Below are 18305 nucleotides of genomic sequence, written 5' to 3'. Positions count from 1 at the left end.
GGAGACAGTCAATGATTATGCACTTACATTACCCTCTGACATCACTGGTTTCTGTTAGGTTTGACACTGCTTCTGTTTTTGAGTTATTTTTAATAAACAGCTACAGTAGCTATATGGAACAAACAGTAAGGGCATGTATGAAAACATTTGCAAGGAGCATTGTTTTTGAGGCAAGACCTGATTTTTTTCTTCCACTGCAGCAAATATCTGAAACAGATGGTTTTCGTTAAAGAACATTGTTTAATCCAGGAAAGAATTTAAATGCCTGATGTCACTTTCATAGCCTACTTTCTGCTGCCAAAATATACTTATCATGAGGGTAAAATTCCAAATCATAATTGGGTTATCAAGGTGGGTCCGCCCATTCTTTTGTGTGTAATAGTTATACTTTACCACAGTTTAGCTTAATACTCCTTTAGACAGCTGAACAATAAAGACAGCAGAACATTTTGCTTTTAGAATTTTTTATGCTTTATAGTTCAGACACATTTTTTAAATGCACCTGGATCATTGTAAGGAAAAACTTAAAATTTGCATCCATGATAAGAAAGGTAACTGATAGTAATTGCTGATATTATGAAGGATACACTCAGTTTGCTTCCTTTCTCAACATGTCAAGATGCTCAGTAGTCTGTTATTCTTGAGTTCAGCTGCTTTATAAGACACCATTACCAAATTCAATCTGCTTTCCCCCTCACTAGCAACATAAATATTGACTCATTTTCATAAAATCTGATGCTCTTTGTGCAAGTGATTCAGCTTCTGTACTCACCTTTAGAAAACAGAACACCTTAATTGCCAAAAAGCAACAATCAAATGAAATATTAATTAATATTATTTATATTTGTTCTGTTTTTGTCTGCCATATTGTCACTTTTCACCTTAACAAACGGATTTTGATGTTACTCCTTCTCGCTCTCTTTCCTTTAATTTGTGTCCTGTCCCTACCTGTCTTGCGCATTGCTGATTTTTTTTTCTTCATACCTTCTACTCGCATCCCTCAGCAGTGGGAGGAAAAGAGGCATGGTTAAAAAAAAAAGTAGCCACCTCAGGGGATCATGAGAGTTCACAAGGCCGGAGTGCCAACCTCACGTCAGACTCCACCCTCCCGTCCCTGGACCCACCCAGCTCAACCCTGCCTCGCCTATGAGACTATTTTTTTCAAAGTTGGTAAATACATGCCATCAAATCATTGAGTTAGTACTCTGTTAAAAAAGGTCATTTTTGCATGAGGGTTTTATGATGGCATTCACAGCAGTTAAGTTTAAGATTATAGCCTCAAGATACTCCTCTCACTTCTCACCAGCGTGTGTTTTTTTCCCTTTTTTAAATTTTTTTAGTTGCATAATTATGAATGCTTTAGGCTTTGTTTTGTCCAGATATTACACAAAATACAAATGACATTCTCCTGGTGCTTCTCTTTTTGTGTGAAAGCAAGAAAGTAAAAAGAATGACAGCAGCAGAGGAAAATGGAATCATCTTTTTGTTCTTTCTCAGCACATGAGTTCAATTCTTTTAAGCATCTGGAATCATTTAGAGCTGCAGCTCTGGCTGCATTATGTTCCGCTCTGCTGTGTGACTTCAGCTTCGGAAACACAAAGGAAAAACTAAAACAGGGGCAAGGTTTTTGGTTGATCACAGGAAGAAGTCTGAATATACCACCATAAACACATGGCTTTTCTTCCTTATTTTCTCATGGCTGTTATTACTATGCATATGTACATTGACTAATAAATGCTGACAAATCAATAATTTAACATCTAAACAGAACTTATTTACTATGACAAAATCCAGAATCCCACTGGATATTTTCACATAATATATAGGATGGTTCTTTCTTTATGTATGAATATTTCCATTTGACAAACAACTTGACATTTAAGTAATACACTACGTGATCTGTTGTTTGGGTAAATCTGTGTGTCCTGGCACAGTTTCAAAGCAAGGTTAAGACAGAGTACAAGTATGCAGATGAAATATGCAGCCCTGTCTAACTTTATATAAGTCATAAAACGAAAACCAGTGTATTCATGTCGATGGAAAAATCATTGTGTATGCTCATGGTGACCAGCAAGACGTTTAAAATACATAATTCACTGAGAGGCGGTTTTGTGCTTGCATCAGGTTTTTGAGCTTTTGCTTAGAAGAAGAAAATTTTGATGTTATGAGCATGTTTCAAAAGGCAACATCTTTCCTTAGACTTAGACTCAGACAGACTTTATTATCATTCAAACATATAGAGTATAAAGAACGAAATTTCATTGGCTGACAACTAATAATAATAAATTAACATAACAGGCTAAAAAGATGCAGGATTTAGTCACTGATAGTAAATAGCTAAAAGTAACTAAAAATGAAGCAAATAAAAACAATATGGATGACATGAATAAATTTTACAGACTGCAAAAAGGGGGAACTACTATGTAGTGCCAGTCTAAAAGTACATGAGATAGTTGGATGGGTTTGGTAATATCTCTTAACAGTTCAACAGTCTGATGGCCTGAGTGAGAAAAGCTAATATAAATCCTGGTGTTTCTGTGACGGATGCTCCTGAACCTCCTCCAGAGGCTGATAAAAGGGGAGTACCAACCTAGTTTTGAATTGTTTCACCTAGAAAATTTGAGATTGAAAATGTTTAGTCTTTTTTATATCGAGACTGTCTTATATGAAGGGTCCATTGGTGCAAACCCACCAATAAACCCTTTCAGGCAACAATTTTCCTTTTTTTTTATTTTAAAATGGTCATGGCAGTTTTTTCCAAACATTTTTAAAGAGCCTAAAAATCCAAAGATTTCAATATTCTGCCATTTCAGAGGTGGGAATTATGTACTTTTTTGTACTGGTATTTTTTTATTTGCAATTTTGCAACTCATTAAGTTATTTCAACATTTTACACATCATCCCTTTTTTCATAATTGAGCTATAAAAAACTTCTTCAAATCATTTTATTTTCAAGGTTATGAATGAACTAATTTAAATGTTTACTCCATCAGTATTCTTTGCTTTCATTTATAAACTTCTGTCTCCGTTTTTGTTGACGTCTGAGCCAGGGAAAGCCTTTTTCAAGCTATGTATCCATGTTTGTGTGTCTGTTAAGCGAAAGTGAATCTTGCACTCAGCTTTTCTCCAGCACCTGTGGGGCAGGACAAGCCAGAACAAGTGAACTAGCTCTTTAAAACACCTGCAGCTACATTAATTCCACCCACAGACACACTTCAAATAGCTACACAGTCTCAGTAACATCGCTACAACTCGGACTTCAGATTTCTTAATATTATTGATAATCAAATAAAAATCTAACTGATATGTTTTTTATTATTATTCTCAGCCCTATAACATGTGATCATTAAGAGAAACACAACACCTATAAGGTAAAGTTCAGTCTTTTCTTATTGCAGTTCCTGCTTGTTTTTTGTTCTGCAGCACCACTGAAACTCTGAACTGATGGGTTGAAATAAACGGATGGATGTTTGTGAAAACATCATTGTCAATTTGTAAAATTGTTATAGAGTTTTTATAGAGTAATAAAACTGTTGTGACATGTATCTGAACAGCATTATTAAAATGTTGTCCAGTGTAGCAGAATTTTATTAAATTCAATTCAGCTTTATTTGTATAACTCCACTTCACAACAACGTCATCTCAGGGCATTTTCGTTCGAGCCAGTTCATAATAAATAATAGCCTAGTTCAGGAAAATCAGCAGATTGCATGGAATTTTGACTTTGATCCAATCCCGTAATTCCTCCATCCTGAGCATGCAAGGGGCAACAGTGAAAAGGAAAAACTCCCTTTTAACAGGAAAGGAAAAACCTCCGGTAGAACCCGGCCATCTGCTTCGACCAGTTGGGGTGAATTTAACATCATTGGCTGCCCTGAACCTTATCCAAGGAATCTAGTAATACCTTATTTGTTGGCACACCAGGGACTCAAACCCATGTTTTCCAGACCCCAGCCCCAGCCCACCTCTGTAACCACTAGGCTACTGCTCCCCTCAAAAATCTTGCATGCAGAAAAACTGAATAGTGAAACTGCAAGAAAATTAGCTCCTTGTCCAATGCCATTTGTTGAATAAAAGTTAGTGTATTATCCGTGCACATAACTTTTTCCCAGTGGCATAAATGACACATAGAGACAGGTAGTGGCAGCTTTCTTTGCAGGGAAAAAAAAAAAAAAAAAAAACGACAGGCCAGAAGGAAAAGGGTGGAGTCTCTCATTTTGGTCCTTGTGATGTCTTTGTTTGTGGTGCAGCACTTTTCACTGGAGAAGTTTAATCACACAGCCCTTCAGAGGCCAAACATATGAGTTCAGTGAGCGTGAATCATGGGCCAGAGTCTTCAGTCTTTAACTGACATTGTGTATGAAGACAGAGCTAAATGTGACTCAGCAGTTTAAGCTGTTTATAAAAATCAATCTTGCCAAACATACGTCAAAGCTGAAGTAAAAAACTGAACTGTGAGGACTTTTCTTGTAGAAGAACAAAACCTACACTTGTCAGCAGTTGAGGGTAACTTCTGCTGGAGCTCTCATGCTCAGAGGAAGCAACACTCTTGTGTTTTGGTGTCATGTTCTGAACCTCAAGGCCACCATACTTGATCACTAGTGAGAGATCATAATACCATAAAAAAAAGGATGTGTCCTGAGGTGTAATAGCTGCATTTTGCGTTTCTGCAGCTCTGATCTGCTGAACTATTAAACTTACTTAAAAGCAATTCCCAGTGAAGGAATTTGAGTGTGCCACCTTCTGGACAGATGTTACTCACATCTGTGTTAAACAGAAAGACAAACATTTGGTGTGTGTGAAACAGAAAAACAAACATTTGGTGTGTGTGAAGAGCAAGACCTAAGAACCTCTCAACAAACTGTGTAACACAGCAAAATGTCTAAAAGGTGTGGGGAGGAGTAGGAACTTACTGCAAATACAGAAACGCTTTGAGGATTTTCCCTTTTATGCTTCATTATTTTTTATTAATATGATATTTTTCATTCTTTCAACTCATTCCTAAATGATTTTCTTGTTGCATTTTGGTAGAGTATGCTCTATAGAAACATCCTTTGTAATTTTTTTTTCATTTTTGATAAAATAATCTCTTCAGTTTAAGTCATTTTACAGTGAATTTTAAATTCAACACAACATTCAACATTCAAGTCCTACTACACTTAGAGACTGAAATTAGGAATGGAAAATTAAACATTCCACAATATACAGAGTTTATCTTAAACATGTGTTGAAGAATTGTCTCTGTTTTATGTGTCTTGCAACACACCCACACAAGAGCCCCCCCTAGTGCACACTGTCTTGACCATTAGGCTCCCCCAGCTTCAAAACTCCCTCACCATGAAACACAAAGCAGAAAGAGCAGCAGTGACGAATGCGGATGCATTAGTGGAGATTAGATGAGGGAGGGTTTGTTTCAAAAAGAAGTAAAAGGGGGGGACTAAACAGTGAAATACGAAACTGCATCATTTCTGAAGTTTCTGCCTGAGGAGTAGCTTCGATCACAAGTGTGTGTGTGAAGTCTAAAAGAGGAAATTCTTGTTCTTGGTAAAGCTGAACATTAACATGTTCAGATTCTTGTCCTTATCCTTATACCCACATAGCACTACGCAGTATAAGCTATGATGAACATAGTAGATCGGGACTTTGTGGTTTAGCAGAAGGACATTACTCCCACACACACACACAAACACACACACACACCCTCCTTTTAGGAAATATTGCAGACAGCTGAAAGAAATGGAATTGTGCATGGAGACATGTCACTATAGATTTTATAATGGGAAATGTTCCTGTTGCTTCTACAGCTTGCTTGTCATTTATCTTGAATGTTGTGGATTTCACGCCCTTATTTTTGGGATCATTTTCCATTTCTTAAAGCTGTGACTATAAGTGAGGTTTTTACAAGACCAATAAATTAACCAGTGTATGAAGCAATATGACAATATTGTAAATTATTCACAGTTTTATTAACTTAAGTTGAGTAATCATCAAACCAAATAACAGACAATGGATGTTTTCTTTCAGAGTTTTTAACCGCTGAAACTTAGTTCAGTTTGCCACGTGATAAAGCAGAAGTGTTTAAGAAGTAGAGTAACAGTGTTTTAACATACCAATTCAAGTTGCGTGATATTACCACGCACCCTCTTCTTTTTGGGGGGTAAATTTAGGCTACAGTGAAAGGATGGTACTTTTCTCTGTACTTCCTAAACCCATTTGACATTCTAATTTTGTAAAATGACACATAGAAATGCTGCAAAGGCACAAGGCAAAAGTGTCCAAGGTGGCTTTGCCAAAATACCATGTTGGCTTGATAACATCAAGAATTTCAATAGCAGACTTTGTTTAAAAACTGGCTTAAGAAAATCCAAAACTATAAACACAGCGAGCAGCCTGTAATCTTCCATCATCAAATACATGTAATATTATTCATAACTGATCCAAATATCTTCACTGCAGACTGTTTGTTTTTATTTTTATTAAAAGACATTCATTTCTAATGAATGATGGTGTCATTTGTTCACTGTATTCACACTAGTCTGCTCAGGTGTCCACAAATACTGAAATGATGTCTTAGTGAAGCCAATACAAATGATAGTCACTAACAAGGCCAATACATAACACTAATCTAATTATAAAATAGTTATCTTCATCATGTCAATATTCATGATAGTTAGCATCACCATTAGTATCAATGATTGTACCAAGAATAATATTACTACTACTAATAATAATAATAATAATTATAATTATAATTAAAATAATCATCATCAACATTACTTTTGTCACTTTGCTATAGATCTATAACTAGGTTTTTGTTTGATGAGCCCATGGGGGCCAACAGGATGAGGTTGAGCCACAAGACAGGCTGCAGTTATTACAAGCTGCTCTCATAGCGTTGTTGTGAGTTGCTGAAGGCTGTTGTTGTTGTTGTTGTTGTTACACAGGCAACAACAGCCTTCAGCAACTCACAACAAGCTGCTCTCATAGCGTTGTTGTGAGTTGCTGAAGGCTGTTGTTGCCTGTGTAAAAGTCCTAAAAACTGCACATTACCAAATGGTAGACAGGCAGATTTTGGCAACTAGCTGGTAAAGACTGGATGGAGTGTTTCAAGTATCAGCTAAAAACAAAAAACTGATTCAGAGCTAAGAAAACATTGCACTGTATTTCAAAAATGTGTCCATAAATATGATAATGTTGCTCTTCTATTGCATATACAGTATATATATATATATATATATATATATATATACTGTTTTTTAATTTTTTTTTTTATTTTAACGTAAGCACTTTAAAAGAGTTCAGAACTGATATTCAGATCTAATGTGTTCTGACTGGTGTAAACATATAAAAACCTTTCAAATTGTGGATAAAATGCTTAGCAAATTAAAATTAAAAAAACTTTTAACCATTCTGTTTCCCTGAGCTCTAAATATACACATATGTGAAATAGTTCTGTAACAGGCTGTAGAAGAATGTGAAGGCAGAGGAAAGAGAATTGGGGGGAGCTGCCATTTTTCTTAAATTTTTCCATTTAGCTCACCAGAAAGCTAGCCTCAGCCTTTTCACCCACATTGAGCCAGTGGCCTGTAAACTCTGGAAACTAGGAACGCTGTTAAATGTGGTTCAATCAAAAGAGACATCCAATAAGCAATTGGTTTTTGTTTCATGTGTTAACCTGTAGTTTTACATTTACTTTACTTCTGAGTTATCATAGAATCAAATCACATAAAAAGATGGTGTTTAACTATAAGCAACCTTTAAATGGGCTGGTGTTGTCCCTTATCACCTACATATGCCTTTAATCTCAGTCTGATCCTGTGTGCTATCTTCAGACTGGGTCTTCGTCTCATCTCGGACGTCTGAAAGTTTCTTATGAGAGACCTCAGATTGGTAGCAGCTGTGGCTGTTGGCTGGACTCAAGCTGTGGGAGGCAGGAGCAGGCCAGCAGGGAGGAGCTCCAACATCTGGAAAAGAAAGGAAAGCTGGCTGAAGCACAGAGACAAGAACCCAGCAACATGAATACTAGCTGAGCCAATCCTGCTGCTACAGTGTTTGCAAGTTTACTTCATGCAAAAGAAAAAAAAAGGACAAAATCCTTAAGATGCCATTGTTGTTAGCAGAGGATTGCAGCTTTTGCTTTACTTTAAATCAACTTTATTCAGTAATTTGCATCTGCAGGTTAGAGAGTAAGAAAGAGTGGTGAAGACAGTGGAAAGAGTAGACTGCTTTTGTTAGGCTAGAACCCTCTGGGCCTCTTCTAATGTAAGAGCGTGTCTAAACATGTGGGAGCTGCCTGCAAGAGGAAAAGAGATGAAGGGGAATGAGGCAGTATGTGTGCTGGTCAAGAAAAACTGAAATTCTTCCTCAGATCTGCTCATTTTTAGCCAGCATTGCTTACATTTCAATCAAGACTGCCATGTCTTTTTTTTATTTCTGTTAGTTGTTTTTGTTTTATAACAAAAAGAGTTAAAGTATCATTATGTTGATTGGACAATAAAGTTTAGGCCTAAATAAACTAAACTATAGTTCATAGTACATCTTAAGGTGAATTGATGAAGACCTGAATTGATCATAAACCCAACCAAAAACAAGTCTAAAGCTAGTCTCAAGGCACAAAAAAATCCTAATTATGGAATCTTAGAAATTAAAATGAACGCACATGTCATCCTGTTTAACGGTGGATTTGTAAAGTTTGTCTTCATGCTTTTTTTTTCATAATATATTTGACTATTTTAGCACTTATTTTTGAAAATCACTACAAGGAATCCTGAGCAAAATCCACAAAATGTATAATACTAACACAAGTTTTATAAATGTCAAAGTATTACAGAAATATTCTATGTTGCAACATGTGTGTCCTATGAATGAGAAAATGTAGGGGTTACATAAATAACTGTCATTCACATCAACTGCTATAAATCTTTTTTAATACAATTGTTCTCTTTTCACCTCTCTCTGTTGAGTAGCTGTTAGCCTATCTTCTACATCGAAATTATTCCCTGCTTTTCCAAACTGAGTGCTCTGACTGTCTGTTGCAGGTTTAGACACCAACTTCTCATAAATACTTCACACAAAACTGAAACATCCCTTTAACCATCAGATACAATTTTCAAGTGTAAATATTTCCTAAAAAAAAAAGGTTTGGGTGATTTGTTTAGCAACCAGCTAATGCTAACGTTGCACTGGTGTTCTCGGTGCTGTTGACTCCCCGTGCACCATTCAGTTTAATAAACACAAAAGATCTTTGCACATTAAGGTAAACAGTCAGCAAAATCTGATGGCATCATATAGAAGATGGTTTCTCTCTCAGCTCTACAAAACTAATGCTCAACCTGTTTCAACCATGCACAAGAGTCTCTCAGTGGTTGAAGTATGTTAGGCTGGACCAAATAAGCAGACAGACCAAGAAGCCAGCTGGCAGACTGACTCATAGAGCCACGTCACTAAAAGAAAAAAAAGATAAGTGTAACTTAATTTCTGCAGTCTGAATGTGGCTAAACTGACTTTAAGTTGGTCTCTGAGTCAGTCAGACTGCAGCATAGGAAAGTAAGAGTTACTGAAATGTTTATTTCTGGTGAAAAGATGCTCTTTATATCCCATGGTAATCATATGCTTTGTCTACTGAATGTCTAACCACGCAAAGTCAGTATAATTAACTCCTCCCTTCCATCTTAAAAACTTTTCCATGATACTTTCTTAGTTTTAGCCTTTTATATTGTCAAACGATTTAAAGGCAGTTGGTAATACTTATTCTTTCTCAGGTGCAATAAGGGCTTTCTCTGGGTTTGTAGAGCAGAGGGATGGATGGTAACAGAGCAAGAGAGGTACTGGAATCCCAGCGTCTGCATGGACAGAGGGTTCATTCTTCTCCTCTGGTCCCCCCAGTCATCCCCTACAGACCTCAATTTGTCAGCCAATATGCCCACCGTTTACTGAGGAAATGTTCACTTAGTGCAGGAAATCCAAGGTTTCACCTCACACTTTTGATTTCAGCAGTTACCCAAACAACATCAGGGTTATAACCTGGGTCAAAACAACATAGGTGGGAACTAAACCCAGGAGAGCTTTGAAACTTCAGCTCACCTGAAAGAGATGTATTCTAAGCAAACTCATGTTGCATTAATAGTTTATTACAGAGAATGTATGATGATATGATATGCATAATGTTACCTAACTTTAAAGTAAATATATTACTTAATTGCTACAATAACTTTTAAGGTGGTTTGTTTTGCAGTGAATAACATACAGATTTGTCTGACTTTAAGCTAGAGGACTAATACATCAGTCAAATTATTTTGCAACGATCATCATGCAATGTTTGTTTGTTTGATAAGGTTTATTGAAAATGTGCAAAGAAACCTTAAACATTTATTTTTTAACACCAAAAAGAAAATAAATCAATAAATACATCATAGCAGCAGCCCTGTATTACAATTTCTTCATTTTTGATCATGTTAAGGTTACCCATCGCATGAAACAAACACAATACAATGCACTTTAAAAACATTTTGCTGAAATATATCTGACACAGAAAATTAAAATGTGTCCAAAAGCTCAACACTGATATTAAATATGAAAGAAATAAAGCAAAAAAAAAAAAAGAAAAAGAAAAAAAAAAAAAAAGCAGCTGATCCACTTTGTGGTTAGCCATAAATTTCTTTAAAAGAAGCTAAATTACCAGCACCAACATCCACGCTGAAACCGTTGAACTGAAACGAGTTCCAGTTTACTGCTGTAAACTAAGTTTAATTTAATGTGAAGACTTATCAGTCTACTAAAACCAAACCATATCTTCTGTGCTCATTTTCTGCATTTTCACAGGTTAATATAATTCATTTATCAGAAAGAACAAAAATGATATGCAAGACAAAGAAAGAGCTTGCAGGGTCGTAAATGAAACAAACAGGATGTTCCATCTCTTCCTTTAAGCTTGAGAAAAGCTTCTTTCTGCAGGGTTTATAAAATGATAGTTTTTCAAGCATCTTGCTGCATCGTGTTTGTACAGTTTCATTATTGCTCTGCAGGGGAAGCAGAGACCACCTTTATTGCAGTTTCTTCTTCGCCAGCTGGGCCAGCTCTTTAGCTTTCCTCCTCTTCAGCTTCTTCTTAAGGAGGAGCAAGTCGATATACACAATATGATCCAACACTGTGGAGGCACAGAGGAGTCCACCATGCAGAGCGCCTGCTATTCCACAGCTGAACACATCTTGGCCTGAAACAGACACATGCAACCCCCGCAAGATTAGAAACCTTGTCTGCTTTGTCACTTTCTTACAGTGAGCAATGACAATGCTAAATGTTTTGGTACAAACTATTACAAGCATAGTCAATGCATAGTTAAATACTCCACTTCTTCATACCTGTAATGTAGAGGTTTTTGACAGGTGTGTTGCACCTATTCCTGGCTACAGTCTCAGCATAGAAACGCTCCAGGTTGTGTTCAGCTGAGTACATGGCTCCTCGCTGAGCTCCAAGGTAGTGCATGTTGGTCAATGGGGTAGCCACATCCTGGAAAACCAGCTGCAAGAAAAAAAAATCATACAGAAAAACTCAGCTTTCATAAATCTTTTGAAGACATTTTAAATCCTTTTAATACACATAGACAACAGAAAAATAGTTAAACATGTGTGAGTGAATGATTTAAAAGAAGACAACAGATAATACCTTGTTTCTAATTTTAGGAAATAAAGTACAGGCCCAGTCAAAGAGGTTCTTAGCAAATTTCATTTTGTAGTTGTAATATTCATCACCCCTTTTGCGCACAGTCGTGTCCTTCCATTCTTCAAACCATTCATAATTAACCATGGTCAGTATTGTCATGCAGGATTTTCCTAAGAACACAAACACAGAAGATAACATATGTAACCTGTTTATTGTTTGTTTTATGTCAAGTCTAAATGCACAGTTGCTGCAATTCCTGTTGCTACATAGAAAAAAATGGTTGTGTGTACCAGGATGTCGTATTTTGGCTTCAGGGTCTTTCGCAGATGGCACTGTGATAAACATCATGGAGATGTTATCAGGTGCTTCGTCTTTGCTCAAAGCAAAGAACTTCTCCATCCTTAAAAAATAAAGGAAAAAAATAGCAAGAAAATTAAAATATGAAGAGGAGAAAACAGTCAAACGCTTTGAAAATTTAAACAAACAAGCATAAATATGTAAAATGCGTGTCTTTATGTAAAATGTCCAACTAATTACGTTTGGTTTTCCACCTTATACAATAGCACCCCCTTGTGGTTGTAAAAGGAATTAGCAATTTATTTTTCTTTGCACACTCACGACTTATCCATATCGTTGTTCTTAAACAGCCAGTAGTTAGTGGACTCAAGGCCCAGCTCCTCCTCAGTTCCATCAAAACCAGAGAAGACCAAGAACGATCCTCTTCCATGTTTCATCATGTTCAGTCTGTCCTGAATATCTGCAAAATGTAAGTTTAAAAAACTGATTGTATTGTCTTTAATGGTAAGATTTACTTCAAAATCAGGTAAGTTGCCCACCGTGTTTCACTTGAATCTCTGGTGGGAGAAGTTTTTGGAAGGTAGTAAAGATGCCGCAGTCTGAAACAACCACAGGTGCGTGTACTTCCACTTCTTCCTGGCCCTTCCTCACCTTCACACCTGCCACGCATCACAAACAAAAATCCTCAGCTTAACATAATCTCTACCTTGTTCAGGTGAAAAAAAGTGAGCTGGATGCAGTTCTTACCATAAGCTGCTCCCTTCTCATTAACCAGGATTTGGGATACTGGGGCTCTGACCAGGCATTTGCCTCCATGTTTCTGAATGGTACGGATGATGTGGAAAGCAATCTCGCTAGCACCACCTTTAGGATAATAGGCACCTCGTTTGTAGTGGTGAATGAGGAGGGCATTGATCAGAATGCTGGAGTCCTTTGGAGGCACACCTACATTTAAAAAAATTATACTTTAAACAACCATAAATTGAAACTAAACAAGAGATTTGAGGGTTATTGAATCCAGTGTTTAAACCTATAGTCATTGTTGTATTGTAAATCCAGTATAGTGAGGTGTTTTTTGAGTAAAGAAGCTTCTCACCGTAGAAAAGGTAAGAAAAGATGACTTGGAGATCCTTGTTTTTGGTCAATGTGTTCACCAAATCAGCGGCACAAGTTCCAGAGAGGCGGAAGACCGGAGAGGCAAGGTTTGCAATGCCAGACTTGAGCAGGAATAAAGCCACCCACTGAGGGATCAGCTTCAGAGTTGCCAAATAGTGAGTCTTCTTAGCTGAGACCTAAACACGGTGGAATTAGAAAGGTTTTGTATTTTAGTGTTAAGGTTAGATGAGAGACCTCAGAATGTGCTATCTAGCAACTATTACCTTCATGATTTTGAAGAATGCCTCAATGGCCTCTGTGTCATCAGGAAATTGCTTCATCAGGTGAGCTTTCATCTCAGTTTTACCTGAGAAAATGGTGTACTCTCGTTTCTCATCGCCCAGGCCAATCTGGATGGTGTCAAAATGTTGATTTAGTTGATGAAACTCCAGCTGCCCCTCAGATAGTTGGTCAAAGGCAATTCGTAGCAGACTGTTCTCATGGACCTGACCGATGTAGTGAAGACCTGAAGACAAAACAGTGATTAACATGGTTTCTTTGGAGTCACTATTCACAAAACTCGTTGATAAAACAAATAAAATATCTTCAGAGAATATAAATATTAGTGATAAATTTAGTGTTAAAGTTACTAGAAAAAAGAAATGAATGCATCAGTCATGTAAGAAAGAAGTCTTCTTACCAACATCAAACTCAAATCCCTTTTCTATGTAAGTGTGGCAGCAGCCTCCAGCTTGGTCATGCTGTTCCAGGATCAACACTTTCTTTCCTGCTTTAGCCAGCGTGGCTCCGGCCGTCAGCCCACCGATCCCGCTGCCGATAACAATGACATCCAGGTTCTCCGGCACTTTGTCAACACTAAATCCTAGACAGCAGCATTCAGAACAGATGTTAACATGATCAACTTTGTTGTTCTAGTTCACTTACTTATCATAAAGGAGTCATGTTGAATGTCATCAAGAGCTAAGACTGAGACTTTTTTTCAATTGCAATTTCCCTCTGGGATTAATGAAGTATTTTTCATTTCATTTAAATGTTACATAAACGTTATACAGTAGAGTCTGAAGGTTGCACTGCATACATTTCCTGTCATAAATACTTAACTAAAGCGTAAACCTGTACTCTGTCTGCAGTAAACAGCAGATTAGCTTTCATGACCTCCTCTTGATAAGCTAACTTAGATTAAACGCACAGATGAAAACATTTATTGTACTTCTAATTTAGAGCATCAGTACTAATCAGCAATTATGTTTCCAATTATGTAGGCCATTATAAAAGGCTATAGAAAATAACTCAAAACCTTCATTTATTTGTTTTTATTAGTTAATTAACTTGTCAAAATAGAGTCACAACTGGAACTTAATTTAGGGTTTACATTGACATTTAAACAACCTCCAAATCAGTCATAGGTAGAGTTATACAGTTAAAAATTCTTTATGGAGCATACATTACTCCCTCCAGATTTAAAAAAATAGACCCAAGTGCTTCAAACTTTGTTGGCATAAATGTGGACAAGTGGGAAATTTGTTTCAAGTTATGGCTCTGCCCAGCAGTCAAGTTATCTTGGACAGAAATCTGTAAGGTGATCATCAGTGCTGACATTTCTCCATGCCCGTCTATGTGCCTGTTAGGTCACAGGATCGTACAACTAAAATCAAGATTAGAAAGGAGGACAGTCGGCTTCGCCTTATTGGCTGCCAAAAAAATGATTTTGTCGAACTGGAAAATTCACAAGCCAAAGTGTTGCTCCATAGAAACATGGTTAACTAAGTTTTTTAATCTTTTAAGCATGAAACAAATAACAGATGCATTAAATGACACTAAGTTTAGGTCTGAAACCATCTGGAAGCAGGTGTGGGGGCATGCAGCATTGTCATATATACTGACTTGACTGGTAAACCAGGTCAACAGGAGAAACGTCTGTGTCGGATTATGTCATATGACAACCTTCATGTTTTCTTTTGATCCCTTTGATTTCATGTGAATATTTAATATGTACTAACCCCCTTTCTATATGTTGTGTTGTTTGTTATTGTCAACTGTAACTGTCAAAGTCTGACTCATGTATATTGTTGTCTTGTATAAATATTATAAAGTATGAATAAAAAAATTAACTTGTCATAAATATTTCCAAGCCATGTACACCACACTGCAGTAAGATAAAAGACCGTACTGTTTTATATTTTTAAATTATAAATTGAAGAAAAATACCTCACAATATATGGAGCATCCACCTGTTATTAAGAGCTCAAATTACACATTTATAAAATTAAATCATATATATATATATATATATATATATATATATATGGACATATGAATTTCTTGGCCAATGAAAATTGAAATTTCATATACAATCCAATTTCATGGATTAATATAATTAGTTTAAAAAAAAACAAAACAAACAAGAAAAAAAACTAGCACTGATATAACTGATATAAACATGATTTTTTTTCATAGATATGCAGTGTAAAGATTGTAATTAAAATTTTTGTTCTTTCATTTTTTTGTGGCCCTCATTTTCTGTGTTTTTTGTTTGTTTGTTTGTTTGTTTGTTATTTGAGGTTGAAATCAACCTTACCAGTTAGTAATATTTGTTTTAGGGGCATGTCATGGAATAAAATGAGTTTAAGGTTTTCCTAATCTGGCTGCAAATGTACTTGATATTGTAATTTAGATTCATCATAGGCATCGACACAGCGAAATTATTCACAACTACCATGCATTCATTTTACCTTGCTTGATGACTTTATCCCGCTTCTTCTGATCAAACTCACGAGGTGCTGGAGGTCTGACGGATTCCAGAGAAAAAGGGCTCGGTTTCCCAAACAGGTACCAGTACGTGCCACCAGCCCATATAACCAGCCAAACTAAGAAAATTAGGAGCCACATCTTTACAAAATCAAATCAAAGTTGCAGTGTTTACAGCTGCTGTGATGGCAGGTGTATTCTGAACAGGCCCCTCAGGAGGCTTCTTTTATTGAGAGCTTGTGCGAGTGCCAAAGGTCTGAAGAAAGCAGGTAGGGGATTGATATGTAACACTGTCTGTGTAATGACAAGCCATAAAGATAATGTGGTGAAAGATTCCATTTTCATGTGATGAAAGTGCACAAACAGGCTAAGGATAACTGCTGCACAGACAGAAACTTCAAAATCAAATTTAGAGTAGTTTTGTTTAATTATTATAATTAATCCCTTTTCTAATTACCTTTTGCAGAAAACACTCTTATAAATTGTGTCTACAATAACAGAAGATGTATTTAATGTGAGTTAAAAATGTAAAAGAACAGTTTGCAGTATATAATACAATATATTAAATTACTCCAAAGAGCTCAACCTACTTAGATTAGATAAACTCATAATTGTTCTTATCTGATAAGGCAATTAAGATTATTCTTTATTGACAACACATTAGACTTTACACATGTGGTGTCCAGTTTATGTCTTTACAGCGACGTAGCTGACTGAGTTTCCAAATTTTAGGTCAGATAAGAATAGTCATTATCCTTGTGAAACCAAGAAAGGGACACATTTTCTATGAAAAATTACTCTAATAACACAGCATGATGACTCACATCAGCAGCTCTCCAGTATCAATACAATTCTCTTCAAAGCCGGTGATAAATCTCTTGCTACGTGGTCTATTTGGGACACAGTTCCCTTGGGGACTGTGGCTGGACTTTACTCTGAAGTTATGTAATTTCAGGCATTTAGATGACACTGAGATATAGAATCTGCAGTCAAAGATAAAAAAAAAAAAACTAAATTACAAGTTATTTGATTATTAAATATAAATGTAATATAAATTGATCTCATGGTAAATATTTTGAAGTTTTATTCTCAAAAACCAGGTTTATTATAATAATAGTAATATTAATAACATCAGTTAGACTTCCTGTTCTGTTCAGTCCTGGTGTGTTTGTGTGGAATATGGCTGTTAATATGTTGTATGAGTTAAATTGGATAGAATTTTGTTGTGACTATTACACTGATGCATCAACTAGTAGTAGCAGAGACGTGGATAGAGGAAGGCGATGGATACGAACCCCCCAGAGTCTAGATGCTTCTGGTTACAGGGAGACGTGCAGATGGGAAGGAGGCAAGTTTAATGAAAGCTTGAAGGGGAACTGACAAAGGAAAGTTTTAAAGAAGGAAATCAGACTGATTGGCTTGAAATAAAGGAAGCTAGAAGACCAAAGACCAGAGTTGTGACAACAGAATTTAAGAATGAGGTGTGTTTGACAGTGCAGGAAAATTAAAGAGGAAAAAAACATCTTTCTTATCAAACTAATGCGTGACTTTCATATTTAACTGTTTTACAGCTCAGAAAAAGTCTGAAGTCTTACAGCTCTTCAATAATCTTCACAAACTAATTAACCCTCATGTCTTGGGATTTACTGCCCGCCTTTTGTCCTCCTGGGTCAACTTGACCTGGTGTGTTTGACTGCTCATAAAGCATCAAGTACAAATTGATTGCTCCATATAGTTTTATTTTACCTTGCTAGTGAACTTATTTACACTTAGTTTTGTAATTTATGGTACGATAAACCTCACTGATTAAATTTTTCCAAACTTTTGAGCAAAAAATTTAAAAAAAAAAAAGCTGCAATCTTTTGTTTTCACTATAGTTACACACACAAATTACACACACAAATGTTGATGGAAAATCACAGACAGGTATATGTCAAAGTTTAGTCAGAATACTGTTTTGAAACCATTTTAATGGCAACAAATAATCACACCTGTTGTCCTTTCAGGTTAAATTGACCCAGTCTAATTTGACTGTTTTATAAAGCATGAAAAATAAAATCATTACACACCTTTGTGTTACACATTTTAGTAAACTTGTTTCCAAATTTAACATTGATTGTTTTATGTATCCTATAATAGACCTTTATTACATGAAAATTTACCTCATTATGGAGTAAAAATAGCATGAATTTTGATTAATTATGACGATAGTTATGATCATAAGAACTCATGTAGATGCATTATGACAGACTGGAAAATGCCAATGATATTGTCAGGATTGTTTTAAAATATTTTTTTCATAAATAAATGGCAGCACAAAGTATTTAAAACATGAAGTATAAAATACTCATACCATTCTGTCACATATATTTGTCCAACTTCATTCCACTTTATCAGCACGTATTTTATACTTCTTTTACACCTTTTGTTTTGTTATGCTTAATTTAATAACACTAAACCTAATTTACATAACATGATGCAAT

At 36.0% G+C, this 18305-nt stretch overlaps 1 protein-coding gene and 1 long non-coding RNA gene across 2 annotated transcripts; one reads left to right on the top strand and one right to left on the bottom strand.

The window, feature by feature from the left end:
* Window positions 1–1185: 1185 nt before the first annotated feature.
* Window positions 1186–3735, top strand: LOC121632151. Its single transcript, XR_006008892.1, has 3 exons — window positions 1186–1196; window positions 1439–1441; window positions 3663–3735. It is a non-coding gene; the product is annotated as an uncharacterized LOC121632151 (long non-coding RNA).
* Window positions 3736–11042: 7307 nt separating this feature from the next.
* On the bottom strand, window positions 11043–15963 carry si:ch1073-13h15.3 (inactive all-trans-retinol 13,14-reductase). Its single transcript, XM_041974463.1, has 11 exons — window positions 15807–15963; window positions 13754–13936; window positions 13338–13579; window positions 13055–13250; window positions 12706–12903; window positions 12498–12617; window positions 12280–12418; window positions 11952–12061; window positions 11665–11831; window positions 11361–11520; window positions 11043–11212 (listed from the first exon to the last, which is right to left on the bottom strand). Exons 1-11 carry the CDS (start codon window positions 15961–15963, stop codon window positions 11043–11045), a joined length of 1842 nt encoding a protein of 613 aa, XP_041830397.1.
* Between the last annotated feature and the right edge of the window lie 2342 nt (window positions 15964–18305).

The sequence above is a fragment of the Melanotaenia boesemani genome, chromosome 21 (assembly GCF_017639745.1).
Source record: "Melanotaenia boesemani isolate fMelBoe1 chromosome 21, fMelBoe1.pri, whole genome shotgun sequence".
In the NCBI taxonomy this organism is placed as follows: Eukaryota; Metazoa; Chordata; class Actinopteri; order Atheriniformes; family Melanotaeniidae; genus Melanotaenia; species Melanotaenia boesemani.
Note: the sequence above shows the minus strand (reverse complement) of the source record. Positions and strands in the feature narration are given on the sequence as shown.

Excerpts from the sequence above, each read along its gene's own strand:
- si:ch1073-13h15.3 (XM_041974463.1), bottom strand. The coding sequence starts at position 15,963 with ATGTGGCTCCTAATTTTCTTAGTTTGGCTGGTTATATGGGCTGGTGGC. Across the intron at positions 13,580-13,753 it reads GGGATTTGAGTTTGATGTTG|GTCTTCACTACATCGGTCAG; the intron begins GTAAGAAGACTT and ends TTTTGTCTTCAG. Across the intron at positions 12,618-12,705 it reads TGAGAAGGGAGCAGCTTATG|GTGTGAAGGTGAGGAAGGGC; the intron begins GTAAGAACTGCA and ends GATGCGTGGCAG.